The sequence below is a fragment of the Delphinus delphis genome, chromosome 10, assembly GCF_949987515.2.
Source record: "Delphinus delphis chromosome 10, mDelDel1.2, whole genome shotgun sequence".
Lineage (NCBI taxonomy): Eukaryota > Metazoa > Chordata > Mammalia > Artiodactyla > Delphinidae > Delphinus > Delphinus delphis.
The window spans coordinates 49941301-49963290 of NC_082692.2; the positions used below are offsets into that span (position 1 = coordinate 49941301).

General features: G+C 39.1%; 1 protein-coding gene across 1 annotated transcript in view; it reads left to right on the top strand.

The window, feature by feature from the left end:
• The window catches only part of RBMS3 (RNA binding motif single stranded interacting protein 3), a 714611-nt gene extending 693709 nt beyond the window's left edge, over positions 1-20902 (top strand). The window contains exon 14 of the mRNA XM_060022086.1: positions 14361-20902. Within this exon, the coding sequence (XP_059878069.1) occupies positions 14361-14367 (7 nt within the window). The 3' untranslated portion in view covers positions 14368-20902. The remainder of the gene's footprint in view (positions 1-14360) is intronic.
• The last annotated feature ends 1088 nt before the right edge of the window (positions 20903-21990 follow it).

The window sequence follows — 21990 nt, forward strand, 5'->3', positions numbered from 1 at the left end:
CATTTGTATCATTTTTTTAGATTCCACATATAAGCCGTATCATATGATATTTGTCTTTCTCTGTGTTACTTCACTTAGTATGATAATCTCCAGGTCCATCCATGTTGCTGCAACTGGTATTATTTCATTCTCTTTAATGGCTGAGTAATATTCTGTTGTATATATGTACATCATCTTCTTTAATCATTCATCTGTTTATGGACATTTAGGTTGCTTCCATGTCTTGGCGATTGGAAATAGTGCTGCAATGAACACTGGGGTGTATGTATCATTTTGAACCATCATTTTCTCCAGATATATGCTCAGGACTGGGATTGCTGGATCATATGGTAGCACTATTGGTTTTTTAAGGAACCTCCATATTGCTTTCCATAGTGGCTTTAGCAATTTACATTCCCATCAACAGTGTAGGAGGGTTCCCTTTTTCTCCACACCCTCTCCAGCATTTATTGTTAGTAGACTTTTGATGATGGCCATTCTGACTGGTGTGAGGTCATATCTCATTGTAGTTTTGATTTGCTAATAATTAGTGATGTTGAGCATCTTTTCTTCTTTGAAGAAACATCTATTTAGGTCTTCTGCACATTTTTTGATGGGGTTTTTTTTTTATATTGAGTTGCATGAGCTGTTTATATATTTTGTAGATAAATCCCTTGTCAGTTGCATCATTTGCAAATATTTTCTCCCATTGTGTGGATTGTCTTTTCATTTTGTTTATGGCTTCCTTTGCTGTGCAAAAGCTTTTGAGTTTAATTGGGTCCCATTTGCTTATATTTGTTTTTATTTCCATTACTCTAGGAGACAGATCAGAAAAGATATTGCTGCAATTTATGTCAGAGAGTGTTCTTCCTATGTTTTCCTCTAAGGGTTTTATAGTATACAGTCTTATATTTGGGTCTTTAATCAATTTTGAATTTATTTTTGTATATGGTGTTAAAGAATGTTCTATTTTATTCTTTTACATATAGCTGTCCAGTTTCCCCAGCACCAGTTACTGAAGAGACTGTCTTTTCTCCATTGTATAGTCTTGCTTCCTTTGTTGTAGACTGACCATAGCTGCCTGGGTTTCTATATTTCTCTTTTTGTGCCAGTACCATACTGTTTTGATGATTTGTAGCTTTGTATTGATAGCATAGTCTGAAGCCAGGGAGGCTGATTCCTCCAGCTCCATTTTTCTTTCTCAAGATTGCTTTGGCTATTCAAAGTCTTATGTGTCTCATACAAATTTTAAGATTTTTTTGTTCTACTTCTGTAAAAAATGCCATTGATAGTTTGATAAGGATTTCATTGAATCTGTAGATTGCCTTGGGTAGTATAGTCATTTTGACAATATTGATTCTTCCAGTCCAAGAACATGGTATATCTTTCCATCTGTTTGTGTCATCTTTGATTTCTTTCATCAGCATCTTATAGTTTATTGAGTGCAGGTCTTTTGCCTCCTTAGTTAAGTCTATTCCTAGGTATTTTATTCTTTAGGGTGTGATGGTAAATGGAATTGTTTCCTTAATTTCTCTTTCTGATCTTTTATTGTTAATGTATAGGAATGCAACAGATTTCTGTGTATTCTTTTAGCTTTTGCTTGTCTGTAATGCTTTGGATTTCTCCATTGATTCTGAACAAGAACCTTGCTGGGTAGAATATTCTTGGTTGTAGGTATTTCCCTTTCATAATTGTAAATATCTAATGCCACTCCCTTTTGGCCTGCAGAGTTTCTGATGAAAAATCAGCTGATAGCCTTATGAGGATTCCTTTTTATGTTATTTGTTGTTTTCCCTTGTTGCTTTTAATAATTTTTCTTTGTATTTAATTTTTGTTAGTTTGATTACTATGTGTCTTGGTGTGTTCCTCCTTGGGTTTATCCTGTATTAGGATCCTGTACCCTGCATTTCCTGGACTTGGGTGACTCTTTCCTTTCCTGTGTTAGGGAAATTTTTGGCTATAATATCTTCAAATATTTTCTCAAGCCCTTTCCCTTTTTCTTCTTCTGTGAATGTTGGTGCATTTAACATTGTCCCAGAGGTCTCTGAGACTTTCATCATTGCTTTTCATTCTTTTTTCTTCTTTTAAATAAATAAATAAATAAATAAAAATTTATTTATTTTTGGCTGCATTGGGTCTTCGTTGCTCTGTGCGGGCTTTCTCTAGTTGCAGAGAGTGGGGGCTACTATTCGTTGCAGTGCACGGGCTTCTTCTTGTGGTGGCTTCTCTTGTTGCAGAGCATGGGCTCTAGGCATGCAGGCTCAGTAGTTGTGGCTCACAGGCTCAGTAGTTGTGGTGCAGAGGCTTAGTTGCTCTGTGGCATGTGGGATCTTCCCAGACCAGGGCTCGAACCCGTGTTCCCTGCATTGGCGGGTGGATTCTTAACCACTACACCATGAGGGAAGTCCCCCTTTTTTTTTTTCTTTATTCTGTTCTGTGGCATTGATTTCCACCACTCTGTCTTCCAGTTCACTTATCTGTTCTTCTGCCTCAGTTATTCTGCTATTAATTCCTTCTAGTATATTTTTCATTTCAGTTATTATGTTGTTCATCTGTTTTTTTTTTCTTTGTTCTTTAAATCTTCTATCTATCTCTGTTGAAAATTTTTTGCATCTTCTTGGTCTATACCTCCATTCTTCTTCCGAGGTTTTGGATCATTTACTATCATTACTCTGAATACTTTTTTCAGGGAGATTGCCTATCTCCTCTTCATTTAGTTGTTCTTGTGGGTTCTTCTCTTGTTCCTTTGTTTGCAACATATTTCTCTGTCATCTCATTTGTCTAACTGTTTGTGTATGTGGTCTCCTTCCCACAGGCTGCAGGATCATAGTTCCTCTTCCTTCTGGTGTCTGCCCCCTGGTGGGTGAGGCTGGTCTAGGGGCTTGTGTAGCCATCCTGGTGGGAGGGGACTGGTGCCTGCCCTCAGGTGGGTAGAGCTGGCACTTGTCCCTCTGGTGGGCAGAGCCGTGTCAAGGGCTGTGTTTTGAGGTGGCTGTGAGCTCAGTATGTCTTTAGTCAGCCTGTCTTCTGATGGGTGGGGCTGTATTCCTATCTTGTTGGTTGTTTGGTCTGAGGATTTACAGCACTGGAGCCTGCAGGCTATTGGGTGAAGCCAGGTCTTCCCAGAGAGCTCACGCTGATCAGTATTACCTGGGACCTCTGCTACTGGTGCTCCCACAGTGAGCTACAGCTGACCTGGCCTCCCCAGAAGACCCTCCAAGACCCCTAGGTAGGTCTATCCCAGGTTCCTATGGAGGTACTGCTTTGTACTGGGCCCCAGTGCATGTGGGATCTTGTATGCCTTCCAGGAGTGGAGTTTCTGTTTCCCCCAGCCTTGCAGAACTCCTGCACTCAAGCCCCACTGGGTGTCAAGGCTAAATGCTCTGGGGGGGGGGGTTCTTCCTCCAGATACCAGATGCTCAGACTGTCTTGGAGGGCTATTTTTATGTGGGAATGTCCCTGCGTAGCCTGCGTTGGTTTAATATGTTTTGGTGTGAGAGCTGTTTTTATTATAGATGTCTGACACCTCTTTTCTCAGTGTATGCTGGTAGTTATCCCCTTGATACGGGAGGTGTGACTGGTGTTGTGGTGACCAGAGCCTGCCCTGCATATTTAGTGGGGACTCCCCTTTGCTCTGTGGTTGTCACCGCTCTGTTTGGATCAGGGTCTGCTCCCTAGTTGTTGGAATAGAGGCCCCCAGATCTGTTTCTTAGCTGTGTTTCTGATCTGTGGTGTGATGTAGACAGGATTGGAGCATTCCCACTGAGAGTGAAGCCACCGAGTATTCCTCCTCTGGAACTGTTCACCTGTAGGTGTGCTCTGTTTTGTCACCTTTCACCTGTTGTGGGAGCACTCAGATTACACTGTTATTGGCACTGCTGTCAGCCCCACCTTATCCATAGGTATGCCAGCAGTTGGCCCTGGTGTCTCTCAGGCATTGTTTTCACCAAGCCACCAGCACAGATCCACTGAAGTCAGGTCCCAAGATTGCAGTAATCATGGATCTGGACAGGCTATGGGCACTATGGAAGCATCTCAGACTCTGGCCTTGCCCACCCCCACATGTACCTGCCCACAAAGTCCACAGCTGCCAAAGCTTGACCCATCTTGGCTGTGGGAGCACTCATTGTCAGATCAGATGTTCTGCAGGTTCTGAGTTTACAAAGCCAGTCACAGAGTGTAAATCCACAGATTGTGCAGCTGTGAGGAGAGATTTCAGCTCTTCTCCCATCTCTCACGGCCCCTGGGGCTCAGCTATGGTTTCAGCCTCACCTCTGTGTGTCGGCCACCCACAGGCATCTGCTCCTGAAGCTGCCCCAGAGCACACAAGCCTACCCTGGCAGGAGGGGGTGGAGTGGGCGGCAGCCAGGGGCGTGAGAGCCTGCCCCAGCGGGAGCCCTTCCTAGTGCCTGGGGAGGCAGGGGCTGGTGCATGGGGAGAGAGGCTGCATAGGTGGCCTGCCCTTTGCACATCACTCAACAACGGCACTTCGCTTCTATGGCAATCTGGGCTTGCTTCACGAGCGTTCTCCATTGTGGAGCTCCTCATTCCCATCCCCTCAGACTGTCTTCTCACAGCCAACAGCAGTCCTTTCCACAGCTCTGCTCTCCAGATCCAACATTCTAGCACCCTGCCCCTGTATACACCAGTGGACACACCTCTCAGGCTTGGGCGTGCAGGGCTGTGGCATGGATCATCTGTGTAGGTCTCACTCTGTCCAGCCTGCCTCAGGCCAGTTGCTGCACTCTCTTTCAAGCCCCCAAAGCTCCCCTCTGTCCCAGCTGATCTCCCCACCAGTAAGGGGGCTTCCCTGGACATGGGAAATTCTCCTGTCCTTCAGCTCCCCCCAAGGGTGCAGGTCCTGTCCCACTTCTCCTCTTCCTTTTCCCTTCTTCTTTCTTTTATCTTACTCTGTTATGTGGGGATCTTTCTGGTCCTCTTAGTTGTCTGAGGTCCTCTGCTAGTGTTCAGCAGGTGCTCTGTGAGAACTGTTCCATTTGTAGATGTATTCTTTTTTTTTGCGGTATGCGGGCCTCTCACTGTTGTGGCCTCTCCCGTTACAGAGCACAGGCTCCGGACGCGCAGGCTCAGCGGCCATGGCTCACGGGCCCAGCCGCTCCACGGCATGTGGGATCATCCCAGACCGGGGCACGAACCCGCATCCCCTGCATCGGCAGGTGGTCTCTCAACCACTGCGCCACCAGGGAAGCCCTGTAGATGTATTCTTAATGCATTTGTGGGGAGAGTTGAACTTTACGTCCTCTTACTTCTCCACCATCTTGACTCCCCCTGTAATTTAATTTAAAATACCTTTAGTATAGATATAAATAGACATTATGATATTAAATGTATGTGTGATGGGTTAAACTACTTTTCAGGGGCACTCAGTGACCCTAATCAGAATTTCACACCCCACAGGAGGTCAGTTCTCATTTAATGAGAAAGGCCAGAGGTTTGTACAAGTATTTTAAACTATCCATATTTCAATTAGCATAATGATTGTTAGAAGCGAGTTGCCTGATGAAAGCAGTGCCAAGTTAATTAGCATAATGAAACTGGAAATGAGCTCCCATTTGTGAAATTGGGAGTATTCAAGATAGCATGAATTGGCTAAAGTATTTTAGAGATACTCTCCACGCTACACAGGAAAGATAGAATAAGACTGTAGGGAAATGTGTAGCTTATAACTTTAGGGATGTTGCTTGTGGCTTATTCTCAAAACAAGACTGTTGTAAAGTCGATTTCTCTATAAGGGAAATGTAGTCCCACCTCCAGAAAATGGTCAAGATACAAACCCCCTTCCTTGCAACTGTCCAGAACCTCCTCTTCTCCCTGCCTGATTAAATCAGCTTTAGCTGCCTCCACTTGTAAGCCCACAGTGAGATGCTCTCTTCTTTCTCAGGGTTGTCCCCACCTTTCATGGTCACTGTATGATGTGACAGGGATGGGAGTCTCTGCCTGACCCAGAGGGAGCATCTCTGCCTCTGATAGATTCTAGCAAGAGTGTCCCCATCCACCTTTACACCTAGACCCAGTTTCACTTGCAGTACCCAGAATCATGCCAGAATCTATGCTAGGACACATACCCCTGCCCTCAAGGATTTTCAGTCTAATATGGGAACCTGAGGCTGGAGTGTGGTTAACTAGGCGGGAAAGTTGTAGAACAGACCAGCTTTTATAGAGCCTTTGGTCCTTGGATTCTTAGCTTTGTGTAGACTAAGTATTCTCACTTTTATTCTAGGGGAGCTGCAAAACCTTTGGAGGGCTTGAAGAGAAGGAATGATGGGATTTGATTTACCTTAGATGACTCCAGCCTCAGGTTCCCACCTCCAGATTTTTGAACTTCCTGTTTCCTCTACCTAGAATGCTTTTCCTCTAAGTCTTTCCAAGATTAGCTTATAATTATCTTTCACATCCAGACCTACATGAGAGACCTTCCCTGATACCAAATCTTAGGTATTTATCCAGCCACTTTCTATTACAGAATATACTTAAGTATTCTGAGATTCTTTTTCTTTTTGATTGTTTGCTGATTGATCCATTGATTGTACGTCTAATCCTTGTGGAAAGCAAAATCTAAGAGAGTAGGGGAGGCATCTGCCTCTTTCATTGGTCTTTCCTTAGCATCTGGAATACTGCCTTTCTCATAGTAGGCACTCGTCAATAATTGCTGATTGGATGAATAAAGGTGTCATTTTCATTTATCCAGACATCATTAAACTGTTAACAAGGAAGGTCTTGAATCACTTATTTCCTCATTATGCTTTGAAACAACCAAAGCCAGTTTCACCTACTCACAAAGCCTTGACAGATGCTTCTGGCCACATAGTATCTCTCATCTCCTACCAGTGTCTCTCACTGTGTTCCCACATAGCTAATCTCTGTTCCCATCTCATATATTAACTAACTCACTGAGCATACTTAAAAACTTCCAATCTGCTTGGAACAGAGTGCCAGAGACTACCATATTATCTGATGGGATTCACACAGGCTTTTAGCTAAATTTAAAAAACAGAGGAGGTGGAGACAAGATGGCGAAATAGAAGGATGTGAGCTCACTTCTTACGAAAACACCAAAATCATAACTAACTGCTGAACAACCATCGACAAAAAAATGCTGGAAGCTACCAGAAAAGTTATCCTACATCCAAAGACAAAGAAGAAACCACAATGAGATGGTAGGAGGGGTGCAGTCATGACAAAATCAAATCCCATACAGCCAGGTGGGCAAGCCACAAACTGGAAAATAATTATACCACAGAAGTTCTCCCACAGGAGTGAAAGTTCAGAGCCCCACGCCAGGCTTGCCACCCTGGGAGTCTGACAATGGGAAGAGGAGCCCCCAGAGAATCTGGCTTTGAAGGCCAATGGGGTTTGCAGGAATTCCACAGGACTGGGGGGGGAAGAAACTCTCCTCTAGGAAGCCACACACAACACCTCATGTTCATTAGGACCCAGGGAAAAAAAATGCAATGGCTTCATAAGAACCTGGGACAGACCTACCTGCAGGTATTGGAGGGTCTCCTGCAGAGGTGGGGGATGGATGTGGCTCACTGTGGGCACAAAGACTCTGGTGGTGGCAGTTCTGGTGAGTACTCATTGGCGTGAGCCCTCCAGGAGGCTGCCGTTTTCTCACCAAGACCCAGACCCTCCCAACAGCCCATAGGTTCCAGTTCTGGGACACCTCAGGCAGAACAACCAAAAGGCCAGGAATACAGCCCCACCCATCAGCAGACAGGCTATTTAAAGTCTTCCTGAGCACACAGCAGCCAGCTAAACACACCCCCAGACAAGGCCCTGCCCACCAGGGGGACAAGATCCAGCTCTGCCCACCAGTGGAAATCATAAGAGACTACTACAAGCAACTATATGCCAATAAGATGGACAACCTAGAAAAAATGGACAAATTCTTAGAAAGGTACAACCTTCCAAGACTGAAACAGAAAGAAATAGAAAATATCAACAGACCAATCACAAGCACTGAAATTGAAACTATGATTAAAAAACACCCAACAAACAAAAGTCCAGGACCAGACAGCTTCACAGGCATATTCTATCAGACATCTAGAGAAGAGGTAACAACTATCCTTCTGAAACTCTTCCAAAAATTTCTGAGCAAGGAACACTCCCACACTCATTTTACAAGGCCACAATCACCCTGATACCAAAATCAGACAAGAATACCACAAAAAAGAAAATTACAGGCCAATAACACTGATGAACATACACACAAAAATCCACAACAGAAAACCAGCAGATGAAATCCAACAACACAGTAAAAGGATCAACCCTGATCAAGTGGGATTTATCCTAGGGGTGCAAGGATTCTTCAACATATGCAAATCAATCAATGTGATACACCACATTAACAAATTGAAGAATAAAAACCATATGATCATCTCAATAGATGGAGAAAAAGCTTTTAACAAAGTTCAACACACATTTATGATAAAAACTCTCCAGAAAGTGGGACTAGAGGGACCCTACCTCAACAAAATAAAGGCCATATATGACAAACCCATAGCTAACATCATGCTCAATAGTAAAAATCTGAAAGCATTTCCTGTAAGATCAGGAACAGGACAAGAATGTCCACTCTTGCCACTTTTATTCAACATAGTTTTGGAAGTTCTAGCCACAGCTATCAGAGAAGAAAAAGAATTAAAAGGAATCCAAATTGGGAAAGAAGTAGTAAAACTGTCACTGTTTGCAGATAACATGATACTATACATAGAAAATCCTAAACATGTTAACAGAAAACTACTAGAGCTCATCAATGAATATGGTAAAGTTGCTTGATACAAAATAAATGCACAGAAATCTGTTGCATTCCTATACACTAACAATGAAAGATCAGAAAGAGAAATTAAGGAAACAATTCCATTTACCATCACATGAAAAAAATAAAATACCTAGGAATAAACCCATCAAAGAAGGCAAAAGACCTCTTCTCAGAAAACTATAAGATGTTGGGACTTCCCCAGTGTCACAGTGGTTGAACTCCCTGACTTTGGACTATACTACAAAGCTACAGTCATCAAAACAGTATGGTACTAACACAAAAACAGAAATATAGATCAATGGAACAGCAAAAGAGTGCAGAGATAAACCCACATACCTATGGTCAACTAATCTATGACAAAGGATGCAAGAATATACCGTGGAGAAAAGACAGTCTCTTCAGTAACTGGTGCTGGGAAAACTGGACAGCAACGTGTAAGAGAATGAAATTAGAACACTCTCTGACACCATACACAAAAATAAAATGTATTAAAGACCTAAATATAAAGCTGGATGGTATAAAACTCTTAGAGAAAAACAGGAAGAACACTCTCTGACATAAATTGCAGCAATATCTTTTTTGATCCACCTCCTAGGGTAATGAAAATAAAAGCAAAAATAAACAAATGGAACCTAATTAAACTTAACAGCTTTTGCACAGTAAAGGAAACCATAAACAAAATGAAAAGACAGCCTACAGAATGGGAGAAGATAGTTGCAAATGAAGCAACTGACAAGGGATTAATCTCCAAAATATACAAATAACTCATACAGCTTGTCAAAAAAACAAACAACTGAATCAAAAAATGGGCAGAAGATCTAAATAGATGTTTCTCCAGAAAAGACATACACATGAACAAAACACACATGAAAAGATGCTCAACATCACTAATGATCAGACAAATACAAATCTAAACTGCAGTGAGGTATCACCTCCCACCAGTCAGAATGGCAAACATCAAAAAATCTACAAACAATAAATGCTAGAGATGGTGTGAAGAAAAGGGAACCCTCCTACACTGTTGGTGGGAATGTAAATTGGTACAGCCACTATGGAAAATAGTATGGAGGTTCCTCAAAAAACTAAAAGTAGAGTTGCCATATTATCCAGCAGTCCCACTCTTGGGCACGTATCTTGTGAAAAGCATAATTCCAAAAGATACATGCACCCCAATGTTCGTCGCTGCACTATTTACAATAGCCAAGACATCAAAGCAACCTAAATGTCCATCAACAGAGGAGTGGATAAAGAAGTGGTACATATATATACAATGGAATATTACTCAGCCATAAAAAAGAACAAAATAATTCCATTTGCAGCAACATGGATGGACCTAGAGATCGTCATACTGAGTGAAGTAAGTCAGACTGAGAGAGACAGCTATCATGATATCGCTTATGTGTGGAATCTAAAAAAATGGTACAATGAACTTATTTACGAAACAGAAATGAAGTCACAGATGTAGAAAACAAACTTATAGTTACCGGGGGGAAAGAGGGAGGAGATAAATTGGGAGAACACGATTGACACATACACACTACTATATATAAAATAGATAACTAATAAGGACCTACTGTGTAGCACAGGGAACTCTACTCTGTGCTCTGTAATGGCCTATATGGGAGAAGAATCTAAAAAAAAGTGTGTATATTTATACGTATAACTGATTCACTTTACTATACACCTGAAACTAACACAACAATATAAATCAACTATACTCCAATAAAAAGTAAATAAATAAATTACAGACAACACAACAGAAGGTTATAGGAAAAAATTTAGAGAAATATTTAAAATGTGCATATGAACAAAAAGGTTGCATTTGGAATCATGGGTCAGCATAATTTTAATATTCCAAATTACACTTTCCAAGCTAAAAAAACATTACTTCCCATTTTGTATTCATGCTTTTTTTCCCTCCTATTGTTAAAAGAGGCTGTTAATGCAAGAGACTCTGATTACTCTTAGCCCAAACGGGGGAAATGATACCTGTGTTTTGTTTTGGAAGTTCTTTGGAAATTCCTGTTCCTGCTTAGGTTAGTCTCAGTTTTCCTTTGTGCTATTTAGGAAATCTTAAAAATAACTAAGACTTTAAAAGTATGAGTCTTCAAGCAAAGTTACATTCTAATAAGCAAAATCAGAAGTCCTTGGTTCAAATTCCATCTTTGCCACTTACTTGTTGTCTCCTCAAGGAGCCTCCCTCACATCTTTAAAGTGAGAGATTAGATCAGTGTTCTCCAGAAAGTATAAATTAGGTCTCCAGTGCTAAACTAGGATTTACCACCCTGCCCTGGAGGTGGGGTGGGGAGGATGGTCAAAAGTGGTTTTAAGAAACACTGCTTTAAGCTAAGTGAAATGCTTGCTTAATTGCAGCTCTCTTCAAAGCCGTTAATATGCTAGTGGCCCTGACTCCCTAGAGGGCCAGATAGATAGATACTTCCTGAAAGATTTGAGTGTGCGCTGCCCTCCTCCTTTGGAATGCTAAACAAACAAACAAAAAATTAACAAATTATTAAAGAACTAAACAAAATTTTTATTGTCAGCATGATGATTATTTTGATACTAATTTAAAAGATAACATTTTTTCAGAAACAATTTTTTTTCTATTGATCCCTTTCTTTGTTGGTGCCCTAACCGCATGTTTAGTTTACTATGGGTAATCCAGTAGTGGGAGTATAGTGTGCAGATTTTCCACACTCTGGATCACAGAATCCCTCTTTTCACATGAAAATTTGTAAAGCTAATCTGTTAGAAATGACTCTGGGGAATATTGCATCCTTAGATCATCTTTAAGACTTCTTCCAGCCTAAAAATCTAGAATTCTAAGATGATGATTTGCCACTTTTTAATATATTCACTCTGCTTTTGGGGGGAGTAGGCACGGGGAGGTTGGAGGATGAGAGTATTCAGAACGACTCTGTGATCTTAAATTTGGTCAAACTCTCAGTCTTCCAACCTTCACACTGACCTTAGAAGGCCTTTATCTCAACCCCAGTATTGTTGGTCTTTTTAATTCTTCGGGTCTTCTCTGTCTAACTGAACTGTCATGACACCAATTGCCTATAAATCGTCAGTACGGTAATGAGCAAATTATATGCCCTTGATTACCATCCTTACATGTCCTTTAAGCTTGTGAATAATAATATATTTCTATTTGCACAGTACTTTACAGTTTGCAAATGATTTTCATAATCATGCTCTCATTCACACAAATTTCTCTTTTTACATTGCAATTCATTTTATTTTTAAAATAGTCTCACTGCACAACTTAAAATGTTCTTGTTGCTCCTGATCACAGCCTTGACACTTTGAAAGCCTACTGTTTTTATGAATGCCAGTGCATGACATAAGCATTATGTAAATGTGCACTTTCACACTTCATTAGAACAGAGAAGGCGCACAGGAGTGAATTCAGTTCTATTAAACAGCAACACCTTTTCCCTTCAAACTTCAGCTAGCCATCATGAAAATGTAAAGTACAACCAGTTATTTCTCCTCATTTGTTTTCATGTAGCAACGAGATCACTTGAAGGATGAAACAAGTGATGGTAGGAGGATATTGGAAACATTTGTGTAAGGTTATAAAACTTGAAAGTAGCTCCAGCCTCACTCATAAATACGGATGCTTAGATATCAGCCCATGTGACACACCTGAGCAGTGAGGGGGTTCTGTGTCATGTAGTCCATTGACTAAGACAGCATTCACTGAGCAGCTCTGATGGAGATTCATGCTATATTAGGCATTTTCTGCTCAATGCACAATAATACCAGGGTAGAAGATGGGAGTGGGAGCAAAGAATAGACCAAAAAACAAACATAAAAACACACACAAAATGTTGTTCCCATAACAAGGTAGATTTTTAGAAGTAAATGGCGTAAACCTAAACTTTGCAAAGATGTACAGAGAGATCAAATATATACCATGGTTCCCATGACTACTACTACTAAAATTTCCCTTACTGTTGCTATTATGAAAATTTTGATTGCTTTTATTCTTAAAAGGAACCCCACTTTCTTGCATAACACAGAAATAATATGTATTTCTAGAGACTTAAACTCTTGGTTAAAAATGGAACTATTCACTCTATCAATGAGTTGCTTTCCTTACATGATTCTAGGAACAAATTACCCAGGTTTCTAACAGCTATAGCTGAGACATATGAGGGCTTTTTGCAAATTAGGAAAAGGAAACCCTCTGGGTTTCCTCAGAAACCTTCAGGCTAACTGTCAAAACATCCCAGGCTAGTTCAAAACATTGTTGAGGGCTTTTTGTGAATTTGAATAAGGGCCACTTGCTCAGAGCAAATGCAGCCCTGCACCAGAGTACACAGCTTGGGGAACAGACCATGGGCTAAAATCAGCCCCCAGGCACTCCTTCGGCCAAGCATCCTGTACAGTGAAACACCTGGACAACTCTACCCAGCAACACTGAGGTTTCTTTACTAAATTAAGCAACTGGGCACCAGAAGAACCCACAGAACACTGAGGGAAGAAGGCTTCATCTAAATAGGACCTACAGATAGTTTGAAGCATCTTCATTTTAAAAGATACCCCTGAAATTCTTGAGCTAAATTCTGATCTGTGGGTGGAAGAGATAAGAGTAAAGATCAACCCACTATTAGCTCAGCCCTGCCATATAGATGGGGCAGAATCAGAAGAGATTATGTGGGCTGGGCTGGCAAAGTGACATATAATAAAAATAGCATTTGTCTTGTTAAACACCTACAGTGTGCCTACCAGTCTGCCAGACTCCTGGAGAGTAAAAAGAAGTAAAATATAGTCCCTGCTCTCAAAAATTTAAAACCTTGTTGAGATACAGATGCAAGGAAGAAGAAAAGAAATTGGAAAGTGAACAAAACTACATTGCCCTCTTACCTGTCTTATTTACATAAGCCTTCTGCTTATGTGGATACACTTAATGAGCTCCGTGAGGTAACAAAGAATCAATTGCTGCAGATGTAAGCTCTTATATACAGGATGGATAAACAACAGGGTCCTACTGTATAGCACAGGGAAGTACATTCAATATCCTGTGATAAAGCACAATGGAAAAGAATATTAAAAAGAAGTATGTGTATATGTATATCTGAATCACTTTGATTTCTGCTGTGCAGAAATCAACACAACATTCTAAATCAACTATACTTCAATTAAAAAAAAAACATAAAACCCATTGCTGTATCCTGGGTACATAGTAGGGAATCACATATTGTTTGACTGAGTTTGTGATGAATCTCATGGGAGTTCTGAAAGGACAGAATTACTCAAGGAATTTCTGGGGGAACTAAAACACAAGCCAAGCATTGAAGAATACATTCCATGAACATAGGAAATATTGCTTGTCTAGATATATTTGTATATTTACAACTTTACAACTGAAAGATATTCTTGATCTATTGATCTAAACAAACTCCAGCTCAAATATATATTTGTGTGAAAGTGGCAGAATTTGACACTCTCCTAAGCCCAATGTGCTTTTATAACTGTTATATTGAAAGAGCTTGGTAGCTTTTAAAGAGCGCTCACTGGAAAAGAGCACAGAAGGTGATTTCAGAGTTGTTTTGGTGTAATGACCCCTCTTATTCCATTGTTTTCACAGACCATAAACAAGACCGAATGAAGAATGTCCGTCTGAAACTCTGCCTTGAATGAAGAAACTTCATTGAACAAGAAGTTGGCTTCCAGTTTTGCACAGGCGTCAATGGAATGCTTTTTTTTTTTTAATTTTCTACTTTACCCAATGAAAACAACGTGTTTTTATGTGCTGTGCAAGTGGTTCCTTCATGTGGTCTGACAGTTTATTTTTTCCATCATTCTTTTTAAAGAAAAAAAATATCCCAGAAGAGGACAACAAGCAAACAAGCAAACAAAGCAAAACATGGAAGGTTGACATTTATCTGGAAGAACATTTGAATTCAGAATTTATCTGAAGGTGTAGATAGATTTTTTTTTTTTAATGGAAAATCTGATGTCAAGAGGTGGGCAAGCAGAAATGGAAACAAATTGTCTTCCTCAGTAATTAAGCTACTCTTTCTTTTTCCCTTCTTGTTTAAATCTAGTGGGTTGGTTTTTTTAATTTTTTTTTTTCTTAGAAATATTTAGGTAAGGTTTATCTTGAATCTTAATTGCCTTAATTTTAAGGACGTCAAAGGCTCTCGAGGCAAGCTCTCAACATCTTGTTTAAAAAAGAAAGAATTGAAATATTGTGCCAGCTTTCACTGGTACAGAAGTTTAAGACTATGAGTTTTTAGGGTGAAAAAAAACTGTACAGTTTAAAAGAAAATGTTTTTCTTCATTTGAAGAAAATTTGTTGATAAAAGAAACCATGGCAACTGCAAGAATTGGGAAAATGCTGGGACTTCTGATGAACTTTGTCTTAAGTGTTGAATCATTCTAGAAGGCTAAAACATTTTACGGTAAAGTTATTAACGTTGGTTTCAAAACAACTGCATTAGAAATAATGCGTGTTTGGGGGGCAGAATGCAGATTTTTTTATTTCTGAAGCGTGATGGCTAGCAAAAGCTTTAGTGCTTTTTATCTGCAGTCTTTTTTATGAGCTTTACAAACTTTTTAGTCAGCTTTGCTTGTCACATTGCAAAACCTAGCTTAAGAGCATTAAAAAAAAAACAAGTAGATAGGAGCTTATGGTCAAAAAGTGAAAAAAAAAACAAAACACAAAAAAACAAAAAAAGCAATAGATAGAGAAATTGTTGACAATTTCTGTAGTCTTTCCTAGTTGTGATCAAATTCAGCCTATGGATGGCCTATTTTATACCAAAGATGAAGTGGCACCCTATTGCAGTCCAGAAGATAGAGGTTGTTTTTCTTTTCTTCTCTTTTCTTTTTTAAAATTTTATTTGACCTACATGGCCGGACCAGTTCTTACTTTGTTGTTTGTTTAAACTACCTTCCACTGGTGTTTTACATACTGCAAAAAAAAAAAGTCTTTATTTTAAATGTATTTTTGTTGATAGTAGAAGCTTGTTCCTGTGTGGTCAGCAATTTCAGCACCAAGAGTTCTGGATTCCAACCAATAGAGCCAAATGGCTTTAAATTCCATGTGCTTTTCTGGTTCCTTCCTAGCTCTCTTGAATTGTGAAGCCTGTATTGATGGCCACCAATGAGCTAAAACACTTGTTTAACAGGTTGAAACTTCTTTTTATGAATTTTGAACTCAAGATACTCCCTGAACTGGTCTGAAAGATCACCTGTCAAAAAAGCTCAGTGATGCTCTGTTGATTGGCTAGTGGTCTCCTGAAAAGGTCTCACTGTATTTGTAACAATAGTCTTCCTTCTAAATTCCCGCACTTCTAGATTTTGTCTTCTCGCCTCAGTCTTTGTCATCATCTACCGTGAATAGCCATCTTGACTCCGCAATTGGGGAGGGGATATCTTTTTTTTTTTCTTTTTTGCCTCTTTTCATTGTATTTTCATATCCTGGTGTCATCAGAAGAAAGAGAAAATAGACTTTTTAATTTCAGTTTAGCTCCCTGAGGCAAATAGGACCAATAAGATTGAGGATTCTATTAGTGGAATTTAGGTAAGCTTTTAATGCTAGTTGACAATCAAGAAATTGTATGATTTATATGAATAAGAACCCAAATAATTAGATTTGATCAATTATTAAAGCCAAAGGCGATATATTTGCATTGAGAATGATGCAAAACATTGTCTAAAATGAATTAAATTGACTTACCAAACATCTCTGCATATTTGAGTCATGAAATCCATGTTCAACCTATACAGTTTTACCTGAAATGAAGGACAGTGGAACTTTGTTAATTGACCCATGTGCTAGAATGGCTTTCTAATGTATCATTAGAATCAATAGGTGAAATTCTTCTCACAAAGTCACAGGAACCTGTCTTAGTCCAGAAGGAAGAGGGTAATGCATACAGTGCACTGTAAAAGAAAACAGGGTAGGTGTTTAAAAACTAAAATATTAAAAAGTAAAGCATATTCCCATTAGGTCAACATGAGTAATGAGTTTGACTCATAAAAAAATAATCAATATTCTACTATTTATGACCTGTAAACAAAGGCCTAGTGTTGAAATAAATCCAATTCTCTTATTTGAAAAACCCCATGAATTGAAAGCTCATTATCTAGAGAGTGATTCCATATCTTTGTGGTCCAATTAGAGGCAAAAATATAGCTAAGGCAATGTAGCATGTGCTACGAAAAAGTTTCAACTGGTCACAGCCATCCTTATGATTTTCCATACTTTAGAGAGAATCCTAAATTTATACTTTCTTCTGTTCCATTTTTCAGCTTTTTTCTGTTCCATTTTTCAGCTTCTCATGTATTTTAAGGGTGGCACTTAAGTTTTCTCTTTGAGAAATGGGCCCCCAAGTTAGTGGGGGATGAACAAACCTGTATAGGAGCTGTGCTTTTTGTTTCTCTTTTTCAGTCTCTGAACTCTTTGTATAAATAAGGATTATCCTGGGCATAATTCATTTGAATATGAAATCAACATGCTTTCTTTTTCTTCTGTAAAAAAAGAAAACAAAACAAAACAATGTGATACAAAGAAAGTCTCATTTACACAATCAACAATGAGACTAAGAGGTAGCTACCATGTGGCTGATGAATGTGCCTAGGTAACTTCCTGTTTCTATTCAAAACTACTGCTTTATTTATACATTCAGCAACATTTTTTTCAACTATAAAATTTCAATAATCTCAATTTTTTTAAACCACTTCAGGCAAATTTTATCATTTTGCCTATGTCATTTTATGTGTCCATGTGTGCTTTGTGTTTGGATTTTTTATATTAGGCCATTCTATAAAATATTTTAAATCTAAAAGGAAAAAAAAGAAGGAAAAAGTGGCACATGTTCAAATTTACACATCATCTCACCTAAAAATTGTTTTTAAGAATCAAGTCTGGGGAAAAAATAAAACCATCAACAGGTAAGCATTGTATGAAAAGTTAAACAAACTTTACTTTTCATACTTTACATTGTATGAAAAGTAAAACAAACCAAAACGTGTGTTCAGTACATATAGACATCAGAGTCCTAATTTAATCAGCAATATAGATTATGGTGACTTTAACCCAAATTAGGACTACAATCATTTTTTAAAGTATTCTGTTTCACAATACTTCAAGCATTTATTCAGATGTTTCCATTTTTCCTTTCAATTGTAATTGCCAAGACTTAGCCTAAATGTCAGGAAACAAACTAAAACCACAATCCAAATGGGATAAAAATCATCTCCTCCAAACTCTAGTTCCATGGTCAGTGGAGGAGTAGGTATTCTTTTAATAATGAGGAGGTATTGTCAGGAAGGAAGTCTGTATAGTGACTGGGAGCTCCTTAGAGCCTGGCCATGTCTTCTGAAGACATCACGAAACCTAGGTGAACTAAAGGTAATACTTGGAGGGTGGGCGCCTGGTTTGTCTTTCAACACGGGCATGTCTTGAATATTGCAAGTCACATGCTATTCTAAAAATAATCTACCTGACTGCAGTTTGGTCAGGGTTAGTTTGTTTCCTTGGTAGATTTCAATCATTCAGATGTTGTTGCCATGCTTCACTTGAATCAATTCTCCTGTGACCTTAACATCTGCCACATTTGACAGCATATAAGACTCACTTCCATCCCTCTTAATGAAAAACTACATGGTGTTAAAAGCGTCTGTATCAGAGATGGAAAGCCCAGGGTAGGAGAAGGCTAGGTGGAGCAGGAAGTTTGCTATACCTACAGAGTCCATCAACCCCTTGCAAAACTGTTTTATAATCATTTTCAGTCCATGTATGAGAAAATAAAAGTACTAAAAGTACTTAGTTTTTTTAACTTTATTTGAATAATTGGGGTGTCTATTATATACACACACACACACACACACACACACACACACACACACACACGCCCACCTATGAGTCTTTCACAGTGGCCTAAAATTCCAATTAATGAAAGTTGAGTTGTGATTATGACCTTTGCAGTCTTCTTTAAGCTTGAGAAAAAGTTTCAATGCACTGTCTAGACAGATGATAATCTTAGTAGGAGACTGAAAATACATTTGACAATTCAGTTTCATTCTTAAGAGTGCAGGAACCACTGCAAGATGAGCTGATCAGCCGAGAGAAATTTTTAAGTGGGTTTCAGTGATAAATGTTTTTATATGATATAAAACCAAATGAAAGTATAATATTTATGTAGGTATATAACAACATTCAGCACATTGGAAGAATCACACTTCATAATCAAGTTTAAACATGTCATAGAGCCTTGATCTATATTCTCTTGTCCACAGTAGGGAGTAAGGATGAGATTTTGTTTTTCATGTTGTGACTGGCATGCTTCAAACTTCTGAGCTTGCTGGGACTGACATCCCCTCATTCCAATTTGAGGGACTGACGGGCTTGAAAAAGGCTCGTTGATCCTGTGTATGATACCCCTTCTGTGACAGAGTAATAATGGGATTTCATTAGTGAATCAATTTGTTTTGCAGATGACACCTACTGTGGCATTGGAAGACAGCTGAGTCTGACTCAAATTGAACATTTCTTACAAAATATTCTGAAACTTGAAATTGGTCCCTTAATCCAAGTGCTCTTGTTCATGGCTCTCCTCTGTGGAGTACATAGAGTTCAGGAAAGTACAAAAGCTAAGAACAAAATCCCTGAGTGGCCCAAATGATCTATGTTGATGTAAGGCAGGGGAGCTCAGCCCAGATTGGTGATTTCTTTTATCTCTGGTTTTATACCTCATTACCTATGCTGTCACATAAAAAAGGATGGATGGCTTCTCCATATTTATTTCTATTTCTGGGAGGGAAAATAAACTTTTTAGAAAAGCGTCTTCTACGCAGAAGCTCTAAAGTTGAAGCAGGGGTGAGATCAATCTTGGAGTCTGCAGGAAGACCCAACCACTAGGCCACTGGGTCATGCTTTTCTTCCACTGTATTCCCTCCAGTTAGTGACTGCCCTGAAGCCCCAGTCCTGCAGAAATACAATACTCCGAAATTTTGAAGGGCTAATCATCTACTTTGTGCACCTGTTTTGTCTTCTCTTTTCAACTATTAGGACTTGGGCTCTATTTCCTCCTATTAGCATTTCACCCTGAGGATGGAAAAAGAAACATTTGGAAATAGTATTCAAATCTGTCTATTTTGTTCCTTAGGTATTCATTTATTGAAGCAGTTTGAAATCATTGGTAAAATTAATGTCAGTGCATTATATTCTGTGGGATTTTAATATCCATAATGTCCCTTTCCCATCCACCACAAACAATTGAGAGTTGGCTGTATTCTTGCAGAATATAAAGGAAAAAACTGTAGCAAAGAATTTGGCTTCCCTCAAAAGAAAGCTATTTTGGATTTGTTCACTATTGAAATTTGAACCAGTAGAACAGGTCAACTCAAAATTGAGTTATGGGAATATAGTAACAGCCCTTCGTTAAATATGCACTCTTATCCCTATCTTAAATCTTGGACCAAAAAATTGCAGTGTTTATTTTTTGACTTTGCATTACAGTATTAAGGCTTTAATGACCTTGACACTCCGGTGGATTTTTTTTAAAATAATTATTTCAAGTTTAAATAGTATCCAAAGTGTAATTTTAGGATTATACCGTGTATTTTAAACTCTCTGGTCTTACATTATTAAGAAAGATGCTCTGTCCTCCTCCCCAAAATATGTTATTTCTTCATATATAAAAAAGGAGTTATTCCATAGTTTTCAAGAACTATAAAAACTATTTCAAAAGAGACACTTGAAGAAGTTTTTACCATTCTGGGAATTATTGCTTCCATATAGTTAAAAAGAAGAATGTAATTGGAATCTTAATTTTAAAAATATATATGTAAAAGTGTACTTGCTATGAAATAGTTTCTAAAAAAGGAAAAGGGACACAGCTTCTTTTAAAACCCTTGTTTCAGGCCATATATGACTTCATAGAATTTCCAAAACATCATTCAATTTTGAATTTTATTTAAGAGCATTTTGTACTGCTGTCTCTGTCATGGAAAATTCTGTAATTCTACAATGTTTCTGGCTTTATTTTTAATTTTTTCATCTGTACCACAGTCAAATTAGCTACCATTTTCCCCATTCCTTGGGCTTTCTGTAGATCAGTGGATGTTAGGTTTAAACTTGTTTTCTTTGATGAAGCTTTCAATAAAAAATGAAAATAAAATCAACCAAGTAGAGCCGTTGTGTTTTTCTTCACTCTACCAGAGATGGATTGAGGGAGGGCATAGTGGAAGGTACAGGGTCTGTATTTAATTGACTTCCTATAGAATTTCTCAAAAAAAGAACCATCCCTGGTAACAAAACGTGAGAGAAGAGGGACCACTGTATTCATGCAAGGGAGCCTGGAAAAGCCATTGTGTAGGAGCTTTGGGGGTATGGACCACTTAGGTGTCCCTAGGACCTCACACACTCTTCCCAATTTTTATGCTTAAGGATTCAGAGATCATCCACCTCCTGTCTAACAAACATGCCCAACATCTACCAATAATGCTGTATTTAAAGGGGTGCTGACAAAGATAACTCTTTTAGCTGCAGTCCAACATTAGTAAAGTGAAAAGTAATATAGCTCAAACTTAATCTCAGAGGGTTTTTATTCTGGATTTTTTATAAAGGAGTGTCATTTACAATAAAGATGAAAAAGTCTCTCAGCTATCAAAAAGGCTGTCTTTTCATTTAAATCCTTAGAAACGGAGCAGTCTTCTCTCCCAGGTTCTTTCTCCTGCCCTTAGGAAGTTGCAGGTTACTTCTGTTACAAAGTGGTCACCAGGTGGCACTGCTGTATTAGTCTCCAGATGATTCCAAACCCAAATTCCAGGTCTTAAACAGAAGCAGTAGTGTGAGGGATGGCTGTAATAGCAAGAGTCACAACTAATGAAGCTGAGCCTTTGCCAGAAAGTGTGTCAGGTGCCCCCACACTTGAGTTCACACAACCCCCACACACATGCTCTCAGGTGGGTCCTGCCATTGCCCGCATTTTCCAGATGAGGCTTGGAAAGTACGGCAACCCACCCATGGACCTACATCCTAGAAGGGCTAGAGTATGCTTCTCAAAACAGACTCAAAATCTCAACCCCTAGACTCTAAGGTTTTTTCTTCTGCGAGGGCTTTGAGAAATGCCAATGTGGAAGGCACCTTTTTTTTTTTTTTTTTTTTTTTCCAAAAGTTCATATGACCTGAGATTTTGTGGTTTCTGTAGAAGAGGGCATTGGACAGTCATTCTGATCACTTGGTCACAATTCACATTTTCCAT